This window comes from Gopherus flavomarginatus, chromosome 21 (genome assembly GCF_025201925.1).
Source record: "Gopherus flavomarginatus isolate rGopFla2 chromosome 21, rGopFla2.mat.asm, whole genome shotgun sequence".
NCBI lineage: Eukaryota > Metazoa > Chordata > Testudines > Testudinidae > Gopherus > Gopherus flavomarginatus.
In genome coordinates, this window is record NC_066637.1 from 11,044,443 (window position 1) to 11,058,905 (window position 14,463).

Genomic DNA, 14,463 nt, shown 5'->3' on the forward strand with positions numbered 1-14,463 from the left:
TATTAGAAGAGCATTGTGTGGCTATAGTCAGTGCTATTAGTTTTATTAGTTCAGAAGCACTAAATTCACCTTTCAGAAATAATCATAATTAAAAGCTAATAAACAATATCTCAACTTACCCTGTACACAACTCTTCACCCTTTTGATAAAGAATTCAGGCTTTAATAATTTTTGCTCCTTTACTGGACTTAAGAGATTCTAAACTATTGCCCTGTTGTCTGCCATGGATATACACACCCGTATTAAATAGCCCTAAAACAAAACTCTGTTTACAGTCTAAACTGTGATGGTGTTTGGGCATTCCTCAGCTCAGGTGGTAGGCCATGTGAGTCAGGCAGTAATGAATCATAGCTGAGCTGATCAGATGTTCAAGAATCTGGGAGAAGTGCCATTTAAGAGAGGTTTTAATTCCAGTAATACGTGGCTGGGTAAGAGTGAGAAAATTCTGTTACGCCCTGCAGTTCATTTCTGCTATCAATTGCCCTTGGATTTCAAAAGCCCAGCATTCACCTGAATGAAGCTTACTTCCCTTAGGTCACCATAAGCACAGAATCCCTTTATTATAATGAGAATTGTCAGTATTAGTGCAGAATAGCTAATTTTTAATGCAGGGTCATATAATGCCCCAGTTCCCCTTCCCAGCACCTCCTTAATATTTTAGTAAAGGTTAAAAACACTTTTAAAAGCCCACCTTAAAAGAACAAAATAAAAATCTTAACTTCTACTGACATCCCAACCATATCTGTGGTTGCACCACTACTCGTGGGGGGGAGGGGAAGAGGGAAACACAGCTTAGATAAAAAAGTTTATGGGATAGAAAGGGGTTATTTCGATACAGAAACTAGAGCTTTCCTCCAGCTGTTTAACTACAGTGGCATCTATGGAAGCAAGGATGGGTTAAACCTAAATGAAGCCCAGATGGGCCAATACTTTGCTCCCCAAGTTGGCCTTTGATACAGTAGCTTCCTCACTCTCTTGCAATGGACTCAATTTCTCAGCCTGTTCACCATCTCTTACATACCCACTTGATGTCTGATTTTTCAAATCCCACAATTGCAAACGGAGTCTTGGGGAGCTTTAGGTGTTCAGCGCATCTGAAAGTCAGATGTGGCTTCTCAGTGATTTGTTAGTCTCTGATTAAAAAAACCTAGTTCCTGGATCCTGCCTTACTTCACCTCATGACACTTGTCTGGCTGTGGCTGTCACATACATACTATGGATGTCTTGGACCAAATTCGTTCCTAATATGACCCTGTAAGGTAAGTTACAGCGGAGATGAATTTAGCTCGGCATATGCCCATGCCTGCAACAGGAGCTTGTTGCCAGGTGGCCCCTATAAGGATTCCAGCTCTGCAAAAGTTAATGGGAAAAATACAGCCATGATCGGCAGTAGCAGTTTTGCAACGGATGGGCACCTTATACCTCCCCATGCCCTTGGCACCTTATTTACCTTCCCAGGGCTAGTGGGGTGAGTCATAGTTAGAGCTTCATGTGTGTTGCTCCAGCTGGGAAGGGGAGGCAAAAGGAGGCCACTCCTAAATCTGGCTCCCCCCATCCTCCACTGTGCTCTGCCCCCTAAGCTCCCAAATTGCATGGCTATGGTGCCCCGCATCGCCTTTGATCTCTCTGAGAGCCCAACACTGCTGCTTCTGCAGCTGCCGCTCACTCCAGCCAGGCAGTGTCTGCCCCCAGGCACGGAGAGTTATCTGCAGAGTTTGCAAAGAGCACCAGGCACCACCGGGAGCCCTTCACCACCATCCATTTGGCCACAACAAGCAAGACCAGCAGAGCCATAGCCAGCGGCTGGACCAAGAAGCACAGCAGAGAAACCACTGGGGCAGGCTCACTGGCAGCTGTCCCTGGTCACACTAGTGTGTGCAAGTGGCTCACATGCTCCCGGACAGGAGATGCAAACCACTGCATGGAAGGGACTCGCACATTCCTGGGGATGGCACTGACACTAACATGGTCAAGTGATTGCCCTGCTGTACGCCACCCCTGGGAAATACACGGGGACAGCCAAGAACACAGACTATCAGAGCCCACTTTTGAAAAAGTTGGCCAAGAGACTTGCCGAGGGCCACCTAGCAAGTCGGAGGCACACTCAGGAACCCTAGCTTCTTCAAGCTGTACCCAAACCACTACACCACACTCAAAGATCAAGCAGCTCTTACAGAAAGTTCCTGTAACAGGCTCAGTCTATGAGGGTCAGATTCTGCTCACGGTTATAAACTTGTAAATAGGGAACAGTTCCTTTTTAACCAATGGTGTTACTCTGAATTTACACCACTGAGGCTAAGAGCAGATCCTTGGTCTTTCATATTTAGTTTTTATATTCTTTTGTTGTGTGCACAGGATTTCCATTAAAGTTTTGAGGGAAAACAGGCTCCTCAGTTGGGCAAAATCCTGAAATCTTTATTCAGAGAAAACATTAACAAAATCATTAGAAGTATTGCACAAGTAAAAGTAGAGTAAAAGCTGAATAAGAACTTCAAGATGTATCCTTTAATTTGGAAACACTAGCAGTGTTGCAGGAAAAAACCTGAATAATCTTGAATTACGTATTTACGTTTTTGTGGCAAACTAGGCTAAATGTTATGGCTTCTTTTCCTCATTTTTAAAGGATATTTACTCAATTTGCTTGTCCTGTTTTACTTTCTGATACTGCTGTTAAATAGTAAGTCTAGATACTTTGAACTATTCATGAGTCTCCAGGAAGTGATTTTTTTTCTCTCTGTTTTCTTTTGATTTAAAAAGGAAAATGTCTTAAATTATAGAAGATGAGAGGCAGGGAGCTGAATGGTAATATAAAGAATTTTGATAGATCAGTCTGAATGGAACAGTAGCAAAGAGAACAAGTAAACTGGTGATAACTTTACCTTCAGAGCTAGGGCCTTGGCTACACTGGCACTTTACAGCACTGCAACTTTCGCGCTCAGGGGTGTGAAAAAACACCCCCCTGAGCGTTGCAAGATACAGCACTGTAAAGCCTCAGTGTAATCAGTACCGCAGCGCTGGCAGCGCGGCTCCCAGCGCTGCAAGCTACACCCGTAGAGTGTACCCGTAGAGCGCTCCGACCACACTCACACTTCAAAGTGCTGCCGCGGCAGCGCTTTGAAATTTCAAGTGTAGCCATACCCTAAGAGGAGCTCTTCTTTCTCCTGTGGTTAAATTGCAAAGCTGCCAGCAGAGGAATTTTGTCTGCTCTCAGTCTCGGTAGGAAGAGCGGATAAAGGTGACTAGAAAAGATTTTGTTCCTTATGATAAAACTAATAGACATCATTGTCACTACGTTCAGGTAAATCGGATTGTTCGTTAGATGCTATATTTTTGTGTCCAAATGTAGTAATGTTGGAGCTGCCTTCTGTATTAAACGTGGTGATTTGGTATTTTCATATTTACATGGGCCTCCATTACTGTAGTATCTGAATGCCTCCCAAATATTTTAAAATAACATCTCTCTCTTCCTTCGAAGTGTGTAAGAGAATAATAGCTTATAGTTTGTCTGTTTGTGTGCTGTGTTGTGTATCTTTCTGTGTGAAAAACTTTTTTGGGAAAAGCTAACCTAAAGAAGTGAATTTTGCATTTAGTTCTGAATGTGTTTGTTCTGATCTCTTGCAGAAGGATTCATAGTCGAGGTCCAATTCCTACATAAGTTCTGTTTCCGAGATTCATGAATCTCTTCCTGTTGATCAGTAGTTTAATTGTTTCACCTGAATATAGCTGTCTAGGAAGTCACAGTCACAGAGGGAGAAGTGATCTCTCAGGGCTACACTTGCACTTGGCAGCGCTTTGAAGTTTCGAGTGTGGTTGCAGCGCCAGTGCTGGGAGAGAGCTCTCCCAGCGCTGCACATACTCCACATCCTCTATGGGTGTAGCCTGCAGCGCTGGGAGCTGTGCTCCCAGCGCTGCGGCACTGTTTACACTGAGGCTTTACAGCGCTGTATCTTGCAGCGCTCAGGGGGGTGTTTTTTTCACACCCCTGAGCGCGAAAGTTGCAGCGCTGTAAAGCGCCAGTGTAGCCATGGCCTCAGTACCTAGACCAGTCCTTTGGAGGATTTTGAAAATCAGGACACAATCTGAAGCAGTTTCTGTGTTCATTGGGAAGATAGTGGGAAAGTGAACACTGGAGAGATGCATTCATGGCAGCTTGCGCAGCTAAGCAGACTGGCATTTTTTACCAATAGGAGCTTTTTTAAGGATGTGTGGTTCCACTCCTAACTATGAGTTGCAATAATCTAGTTCATAGATCACTAATGAATGGATCACCCTGGACAGATCTGTGTTCGGTAAGTGTAAAACCAGCGTAATGGAGTGAAGAATCTGTTCCTAAGTTTCTTGAGAGTACTAATTTAGAGTAGTAGTTTTTGACAGAAAAGAATTACAGCCTAAAATAATATACATTGGTGATTGTGGACTGAAGCCAATATTTAATGAATGTGTTTAAAACACCCAGTGCTTCTGTTTTTTTCTCGATTAAACTAATATTTACTAGCAAGTCTGCCAAAAAATAAACACAGGGACCTTTAAATCTTAATTATACCATACATCACTGGTTTTTTAACCTTAGCCAGCGACAGAATGTATTATCTTCACAGTGATTATGATGCAAGCTAATGCTGAGAGGGAAATGAGGAAGTTAGTGGGTCTCCCTCTGTCATTAACTGTCAGCTGGTAGAGTGGTGGTACAATGATTTAGACTTGCTGATGTCTTTAGACTGGAACATAGGAGTTTACAGGTTTGGGATAAATTGCAGTGTTGCCAACTTTCACAATTCTGTTGTGAGTGTTGTGATTTTTATTTATTTGTTTGTTTACTTTAATTAAAGCCCCAGCTACTGGAATCAAGAGCTTGCATGAAAATCTTAGCTTTTAGGTTTGTTTTTTTTTTAAGTATGTTTTCTAGCCTTCATGGTTGTGGAGAAAAGTGTATTGAAAACATTAATTGATTGCACCCTAATGGCTCAGAAAGCCATATGCAAATAAAAGGACCAACATTCCAAAAGAATAAACCTCATCATTTTTGAGAGGCCTGATTCATGATTTTTGAATGCTGGGATGGCAGTGCTGCTATTATTCACCATTTACACTTTACACTTTACTCTTTACTAAAGCTCTGAATTATTCCTTAGTACAGTCACATTGCTGTCTATTACACACACATCTCATGTTGTCTCCCCCTGCTCTCTTCCTTCTACATCCTTTGAAGCCCTGAGTAGCCCCAACTATATGTTTCCCATACTTAAGGCCCAGATAGCCACCTTTGCCTCAGCCAGTTTCTCTGGTCGCACTTTCTCTGTTACACCTTCTGGAGGTAGCAGAATTGCATCCGGTGTTAACCTCCTAATTTCAAAGGTGGAGCATCATGTAAGAGCAGGGTTTCTCCAACAGGGGTCACCGCTTGTATAGGGAAAGCCCCTGGTGGGCCAGGCCGGTGTGTTTACCTGCCACTTCCAGCAGCTCCCTTTGGCTCGGAGCAGCGATCCGCGGCGAGTAGGAGCCGCGATCGGCCGGACCTGCGGATGGGGCAGGTAAACACACTGGCCTGGCCTGCCAGGGGCTTTCCCTACACAAGCAGCAACCCGTTTGAGAAACCGTGTGTAAGAGATTCTAAAGCAAACATTGATGTTAGCATGACGGGTTGTTAATTTCTAATCAAACGATCTGTTTTATTCAGGTTCTCTATAGGATCAGAAAACAACTTTTTTGTCCTTTCCCCTTACTGTAGTTTGTGGCTGTGAATCTGAAGTTCTCCATTTGGACCTGTGGCTTCAGGGAAATCCTATGGAGAATCCAGATAACAAGACAGAGGTCGTTCTGCTGGCCTGTGGTTCTTTCAATCCAATCACCAACATGCACCTGAGGCTGTTTGAACTGGCTAAAGACTACTTGCATGAAACAGGTAGGAATAATAGCTTAACTAACTCCAAATATAGCTCTGAGATGTGTGTGGGTGTGTGTGTTTAGGTGAGTGCATATGTGTGAGTATCTGCGATTGTTTTGCTATGACAGTGTCTATATTCGGATTCCAATTCACAAGATGTAGAGATGAGTATGAGTGTATGCATGATGATAATTAACCTAAGACAAAGAAGAATTTCCAGAGTTGCAGGGAATATAGCACAGGAATAGGTTATATCTGTGGCAGTGGCCTCTGTCACAGTGTATTGCTGTCCGCTCTTGTGGACCAGCACCAGTTTGTTGTAAGCAACCCCAACTCCTAGGTCCATGTGTTTCTAAACCTCCCTGGGTCTAGGTAGTGACTGGTCACTGTTCCTACCTCTGGGTATTTCACACAGGCTCCCAGAGGTAGACTCTGGGTCTGCCACACTTCTTGGTCAGTAGGATCCCACATTCTGGAACCAATGCCTCAGCCTTCCTGAGCCCTCAGTTGCTTAGATATATTCCCCCAAAGTCCACCTGGCTGTTGTAGCCCTGGTTTATAATTAAAACCTTCAGGGTCAATGTGGTAGGAGGTAGTCAAGGAACATAGACTTAGCAAAAAGAACAGGAGTACTTGTGGCACCTTAGAGACTAACAAATTTATTTGAGCATAAGCTTTCACTCAAATAAATTTGTTAGTCACTAAGGTGCCACAAGTACTCCTTTTTGCGGATACAGACTAACATGGCTGCTATTCTGAGACTTAACAAAGGAATTTCTTAATCACAGACACTTAACTCTCTAACCTTTTCAAGAGTAACAGATATTTGAAAAACAACAACATCCTGAATGCACCTGCCAACCCAAAGTCTAGTCTCATCCCTCCTGTGAGTCCTGGGTTTGATCAACATCCTTAAACTGTGCATCTTTTGCTGACTTCTTTTAACTGGTCATTTTGCATGTGCCAATGGCCTGGCACGTTGTGGAGAAAAGCAACCCTCTTCTAAAACAATCTCTGTCTCCCTGTTGTCTAGGGGCTTGTCTACACTACAGAGTTGCAGCGCTGGTGAGGGGGTTACAACGCTGCAACTTAGGATGTGTACACACCTGCACGGCACTACCAGCGCTGCAACTCCCTGTTTGCAGCGCTAGCCGTACACCCGGTCGAGCCTCGGGTGTAGAGGATCCAGCGCTGGATCACCAGCGCTGGTCATCAGGTGTAGACACTCACCAGCGTTTTTGTTGACCTCCGTGGCATAAGCAGGTATCCCAGGATACCTGAAGAAGCCTCTCTGGTAATCAAGCAAACTCCACTGCCCTGTGCTCACCTAACCCCTCCTTTAAATGCCCCGGGAAATTTAAAAATCCCCTTCCTGTTTGCTCAGCCAGGTGTGGAGTGCAATTAATCTATCAATCACTCAGCGACCATGCCTCCACGCACCAAACGAGCCTCAGCATGGACCAATGCAGAGCTGCAGGACCTCATTAGTGTTTGGGGAGAGGAGGCTGTGCAAACACAGCTGCGCTCCAGAAGGAGAAATTATGATACGTATGGGCAGATATCGCAGTCCTTGATGAGAAGGGGCCATGAACGGGATCCCCTGCAGTGCAGGGTAAAAATTAAAGAGCTGAGGAGTGCGCACTGCAAAGCCCGTGAGGGAAATCGCCGCTCAGGAGCTGCCCCCACAACCTGCCGCTTTTACAAGGAGCTGGATGCCATACTTGGGTGTGACCCCACTGCGAATCCTAGGAGCACGATGGAGAGTTCAGAGCAGGGAGCAGTGGGGGATGTTGTAGAGGACGGAGACAGTGAGGCTACTGGCGTGGAGGGAGACACCCTGGAGTCCCAGGACACATGCAGCCAGGATCTCTTCTCAAGCCCGGAGGAGGCTAGCCAGTCGCAGCAGCTGGAAGCTGATGTTGAGGAGGAAGCTGAGGATCGTGCTCGGGGTAAGTAGATTTCTATGTTTTGGGAGAGGAGGATTTTGGTTATGGCTGCGTGCATGCATGCCTAAACGTGGAATAGCCCATTGATTTGATCTATCACGTCTCTGTAATCTGCCTCGGTAATCTCTTGAAATGTTTCTGCAAGAGCGTTTGCAATTTGCTTTCTCAAATTGATCGGGAGAGCCACCGTGGTCCCTGTCCCAGTCAGGCTAACTCGTCCGATCCACTGTGCAGCGAGGGGTGGGGGGACCATGGCTGCACACAGGCAAGCTGCATAGGGGCCAGGGCGGTATCCACATTCCTGTAGAAGACCCTCCCTCTCTTCCCAGGTAACACGCAGCAGTGATATGTCTGGCAGTAGGAAACCCTGTTGAGAGTTTAGGGGTAATTGAGTGCAGGGCGCCAGATTCGCAGTTCCCCAGCCCATGGCGCTCTGTTTCCCCACCCCCACCCCCTTCCCAGCACGTAGGCAGCCCCGCGGTGTGCTCTGGTGTTCCCTGGCCCCCCCTCCAAGCAGGTATCCTTCCCCGCGTTGTGCTCTGGTGTTCCCCGACCCCGCCCAGCCCCGCGGTGTGCTCTGGTGTTCCCCGACCCCCCCCCCCCCCAAGCAGGCACCCAGCCCTGCAGTGTGCTCTGGTGTTCCCCGACCCCCATCCAAGCAGGTATCCTTCCCCGCATTGTGCTCTTGTGTTCCCCGACCCCCATCCAAGCAGACACCCAGCCCCGCGGTGTGCTCCGGTGTTCCCCGACCCCCCCCCTCCAAGCAGGCACCCAGCCCCGCGGTGTGCTCCGGTGTTCCCCGACCCCCCTCCAAGCAGACACCCAGCCCCGCGGTGTGCTCCGGTGTTCCCCGACCCCCCCCTCCAAGCAGACACCCAGCCCCGCGGTGTGCTCCGGTGTTCCCCGACCCCCCCCTCCAAGCAGGCACCCAGCCCCGCGGTGTGTTCTGGTGTTCCCCGACCCCCCCCTCCAAGCAGGCACCCAGCCCCGCGGTGTGCTCTGGTGTTCCCCGACCCCCCCCCTCCAAGCAGGCACCCAGCCCCGCGGTGTGCTCTGGTGTTCCCCGACCCCCATCCAAGCAGGCATCCAGCACCGCGTTTCCACCCCCCTCTCACCGTCAGGACGGCGTGAACGCGGACCAAAGAAACCCTCCCCCCTCAAGCAGCTAGCTCACCACCTTCCTGTTCACTACTGTCCCTTCTTCAGGACACCAGCTACCCCCTGTACCCATTGCTGATAAACCCCAGTGACCCAGTGGTCAATTCCCACTCCCAAGGGGAAATCGGGGCAAAACCACTCACCCCATTTCTCGCCATGACTTAGCTTGCCTGCCCTCTCTGTGTTATGTGAGGTATGTGAGAAGGATGCTACCAAAAGTCTCAAAAGTCCTTCAAACTGTGATAATAAACAATGATGCCTCTGTGTATTACATGGTTCTATCTCTGTTTTCTAGGGACCTTGACTACTGCAGCCGTATCACCGGCCTCACGTAGGTTGCAGAAGTTGAGACGGAATCCTAGGAAATCAAAAGAGGAATTGATCAAGTCTGTTACGAGCCACTACAACAGAGAAAGTAGGAATACAGAGGAATGGAGAGAGAAGACGTATGAATGGAGAAGCAGTGTACAGGACTGGAGAAAGAGTGTACCTGAATGGAGGCAAACAGAAAGCAGGAGAAAGGAATTGTCTGCCAAAAAAACCACAAAGCAGATGATAAGCATCCTGTCTCGCCAAACTGAGTCTTTCGAGTCTCTTGTAGCCATGCAAACAAATATGTACCGTGGTAACGCACAGCCCTCCCAAAGACCTCTTCCTTGTTCCCCAGTCTTTCCACAAAACAGCTTTCTCCAGCAGCCAGTTCCATATTATCCCCAGCTGCCCCCAACACCTATAAGATCACCTACCAGCCCTGATAACTATAATTCTTACCCTGTTCACTCCACCCCCACTGTTCTGCAGCATAGTAATGCTGAAGTGCAGCAGACAGGGAATATTGATCAAAATAGGACATATTAAAACCTGTAAATGTACAGTCCACCACCCTACCCCCTTGCCTGTTATGTACTGTTTGTTGAATAAAGTTTTTTCTTTCTATTTCTTTCACTACGTTTTATTGTTGCTGGAAGTGGGAAATATTACACAGCAAGGTAAAGCAAAGCACATCAAATGCATCAAACATTACTGTTGGCTCTCAGCATGAAATTGCTCCCTTAAAGCATCCCTAATCCTTGAAGCCCTTTCCTGGGCCTCCCTATTAGCCCTGCTCTCTGGCTGAGCAAACTCATCCTCCAGGCGTCGAACCTCGGAGGTCCATTCCTCACTGAATCTTTCACCCTTCCCTTCACAAATATTATGGAGGGTGCAGCATGCGGATATAACTGCGGTGATGCTGCTTTCCATCAAATCTAGCTTCCCATAAAGACAGCGCCAGCGAGCTTTCAAATGGCCAAAAGCACACTCCACAGTCATTCTGCACCGGCTCAGCCTGTAGTTGAACCGGTCCTTGCTCCTGTCAAGCTTCCCTGTATATGGTTTCATGAGCCAGGGCATTAAGGGGTAAGCGGGGTCTCCAAGGATCACAGTGGGCATTTCCACGTCCCCTACTGTGATCTTGCGGTCTGGGAAAAAAGTCCCGGCCCTCAGCCTCCTGAACAGGGCACTGTTCCGAAATATGCGTGCATCGTGCACCTTTCCAGGCCATCCTGAGTAAATGTCAGTGAAACGCCCACGGTGATCCACAAGCGCTTGCAGAACCATGGAGAAATACCCCTTGCGATTAACATACTCTGATGCCAGGTGGGGTGGTGACAGAATAGGAATATGAGTCCCATCTATTGCCCCTCCACAGTTAGGGAACCCCATTTCTGCAAAGCCATCTACAATGTCCTGCACGTTCCCAAGAGTCACGGTTCTTCTTAGCAGGGTGCGATTAATGGCCCTGCAAACTTGCATCAGCACCATTCCAATGGTAGACTTTCCCACTCCAAACTGGTTCGCCACCGATCTGAAGCAGTCTGGAGTTGCCAGCTTCCAGATTGCAATAGCCACCCGCTTCTCCACAGGCAGGGCAGCTCTAAATCTCGTGTCCCTGCGCCGCAGGGTAGGGGCGAGCTCAGCACACAGTGCCATGAAAGTGGCTTTTCTCCTCCAAAAGTTCTGCAGCCACTGCTCGTCATCCCAGGATCGCAGGACGATTTGATCCCACCACTGAGTGCTGGTTTCCCGAGCCCAAACGCGCCGGTCCACGGAGCTGAGCACATCTGTTACTGCCACAAGCAATGTACTGTCTTCACAGTGAGGCGATTCAATATCATCGTCTGACTCCTCACTCTCACTGTCACTCTCACTGTCGCTCTCGCTCTCACTCTCATTTTGCAGCTGAAGGAATAGCTCCACTGCCAAGTGCGATGTGCTGGCAACATTCATCAATAAGGTCATCAGCTGCTCAGGATCCATTTATAAAAAAAATCGCAGAAAAAGCGCTGTACAATCACAATGCTGCCACACTGCTCCGAATGTGTAACAAAGCACCACGGGGCATTGGAACAGGAACAGGAAGCGGAAAGACAATCACACTTCCTTCCCCTTCCCACACGAGGTGCTCTGTGGGATAGCCGCCCACAATGCACCACTCCCAATAGCGCTGCAGTGTGGCCACATTTAACACCACTTGCAGCGCTGGTTGCTGTGGGCTTGTCTACATCAGAAAGTTGCAGCGCTGGTGAGGGAGTTACAGCGCTGCAACTTAGGAGGTGTACACATCTGCAGGGCACCACCAGCGCTGCAACTCCCTGTTTGCAGCGCTGGCCGTACTCCCGTTTTGTCTCGGGTGTAGAGGATCCAGCGCTGGTGATCCAGCGCTGGTAATCAAGTATAGACACTTACCAGCGCTTTTCTTGACCTCCGTGGAATAAGCAGGTATCCCAGCATACCTGAGGAAGCCTCTGGTAATCAAGCTGGTCTCCTTCCCCGTCTTGCTCTCGCGTTCCCCGAACCCCGAGCAAGCAGGTCTCCTTCCCTGAGGTTTGCTGGGTGGTTCGGGGAACGCGAGAGCAAACCGCGGCGAAGCTGGTCTCCTTTCCCGGTTTGCTCTCTCGTTCCCCGAACCCCCGAACAAGCAGGTCTCCTTCCCTGCGGTTTGCAGGGTGGTTCGGGGAACGCGAGAGCAAACCGCGGCGAAGCTGGTCTCCTTCCCCGGTTTGCTCTCTCGTTCCCCGAACCCCCGAGCAAGCAGGTCTCCTTCCCTGCGGTTTGCAGGGTGGTTCCGGGAACGCGAGAGCAAACCGGGGAAGGAGACCAGCTTCGCCGCGGTTTGCTCTCGCGTTCCGCGAACCACCCTGCAAACCGCAGGGAAGGAGACCTGCTTGCTCGGCGGTTCGGGGAACGCGAGAGCAAACCGGGGAAGGAGACCAGCTTCGCCGCGGTTTGCTCTCGCGTTCCCCGAACAAGCAGGTCTCCTTCCCTGCGGTTTGCACGGTGGTTCGCGGAACGCGAGAGCAAACCGCGGCGAAGCTGGTCTCCTTCCCCGGTTTGCTCTCGCGTTCCCCGAAACCCCTTGAAGCCGCCCAACAGCGCTGCAGTGTGGCCACATCTAACACCACTTGCAGCGCTGGTTGCTGTAAGTGTGGCCACTCTGCAGCGCTGGCCCTATACAGCTGTACTAATACAGCTGTAACAACCAGCGCTGCAAAATTTTAGATGTAGACATGGCCTCAAAGTGTGGCCACTGTGCAGCACTGGCCCTATACAGCTGTACTAACACAGCTGTAACAACCAGCGCTGCAAAATTGTAGATGTAGACATACCCTATGTGTTCCAGCTGGGTAAGTTTGGGACTACAGTTTCTCCCTTGTCATTCAGAGTCAAAGACACTAATGATAGAAAAACCATTATTCTACTAGGGAAGAGGCATTCAATGTTGATAGCCCTTGATTGCTCTGTCATTGCTTCTCAGACATAGTTATTCCACTAGGTGTCAAGCCCCTGCTACAAAATGGATCCTCCAATCCACAACGAAGGCTGCAATACAACGTGAAGGTCACACTTCAAAACGAAGGCAATAATACAAAAGAGAGACCCAGAAACAAAATGGGGTCCACAAAACAAAAAGGAGTTCACAGTTTGACACAGACATATTGTCAATCTGTCCCAGCCTCTTCTCCCCAAACCCTGAGACTATCACACCAGCTTTTTTGTAGTCTGCATCACCCACACTTGGCACTTGGCAGCATGATTCAAATTCTCTTTCATAGTTGTGCTCCATTCATCGGCCACAGTGCACAGCACTTTTCCAGTTCCAGTAGATTGGTTAACAGAGCTCTGTGGGAAAATAGCATTCATCTTCTTTTAAAGACCATAATGACCATGCATATGAAGTACTTTATGTACAATACAGTGAAGTTGACATCTGCTCAGTCACTCCTTATGTTTTTGTGTGGGTGTGTTTGTCATGCAGGAAAATACAACGTAATCAAAGGAATCATTTCCCCAGTGGGTGATGCATATAAGAAGAAGAGTTTGATCAGCGCCAATCACCGAGTAACCATGGCAAAGCTTGCTACAGAAAGCTCAGACTGGGTGCAAGTTGATGACTGGGAAAGCAGCCAGAATGAATGGCTGGAGACACTCAAAGTTCTAAGGTATTGCATAGCCATACACTGAAAAGACACATATTCCTTTAGTAGGATCAGGACAGGAATGGTTTAAATGGCTAAGGGTCAGTTCTGCAACTCTTAATAACATGAATAGTCCTGGAAGTCAAAGGGACTATTCATATGAGCAAGAGTTTTTCACATAAATAAGGGTTGAGGGATTAGGCCCCCATGCATATATGCTGAGACTATGAACGGTGTAAAATTTCCAAGGGCATATCATTTACTTACTTACTTTTGATGACTTTTTAGCATTGAAGAAAATGAGAGATTCATAATGGTGACTAGAGCCAAGAGTAGAGTGGGCCCATGCTTCCCTCACTGAGCTCTGCTAATGCACAATGCTGCTCTTCTGTGCTTTTAAAAGTAGTGTGAGAACTTCAAAGGAATACCTATCTTTCAATCTTCCTTCACCCCCGTGATGCTCCTGTGTCTACCTTTCCTCTCCATATGGTTTGTGTCACTCTAATGCCGTACAATTGAAAAAATAAACTTACTGAATTGCTGATGCGTCTAGCTCCAGCACATTGGCAGTTGCAGGACTCAGATCTCACAACCCATGGTTGGGGCAGTTCTCAAGAGATCTCTATGAAAAACTCAGGGTGCTGCTGCAGGAGGAAGTGATGAAATATGATTCAGTAGGTGGTTCTCTTCCCTAGGCTATCGCACAACTTTAATACTCTTTAAAAATTTATTTATTTTGTAGATACCATCATCAGAAACTTGCATCTTCTACTCCTGCTAACAGCCTGCAGGACGCTGTACCTCTAATAAAGCCAGGCCGAAAGAGAAAACAGGAAGCCAATAGATACATTCCTGCTAAAAAGTATCAACTGAGTCCAGAAACAAAAGGTTGAGTATGTTTGTGAAAAAAATCCCCATAGCAACATACACTTATTTTCAGGCCATGGTGATCTGCCATTGGGAAGCATTTTTCTGATATTAATCTCAGTTCTGACCTCCCTACTGAACAATGTAAAGA

At 47.8% G+C, this 14,463-nt stretch overlaps 1 protein-coding gene across 2 annotated transcripts in view; it reads left to right on the forward strand.

Annotated features, from left to right (window-relative positions):
- The window catches only part of NMNAT1 (nicotinamide nucleotide adenylyltransferase 1), a 32,030-nt gene that overhangs the window by 12,622 nt on the left and 4,945 nt on the right, over positions 1-14,463 (forward strand). For both annotated transcript variants that reach the window (XM_050931441.1, XM_050931440.1), the window contains 3 exons: positions 5,729-5,902; positions 13,286-13,469; positions 14,188-14,333. In XM_050931441.1, the coding sequence (XP_050787398.1) occupies positions 5,785-5,902; positions 13,286-13,469; positions 14,188-14,333 (448 nt within the window). In that variant the 5' untranslated portion in view covers positions 5,729-5,784. The remainder of the gene's footprint in view (positions 1-5,728; positions 5,903-13,285; positions 13,470-14,187; positions 14,334-14,463) is intronic.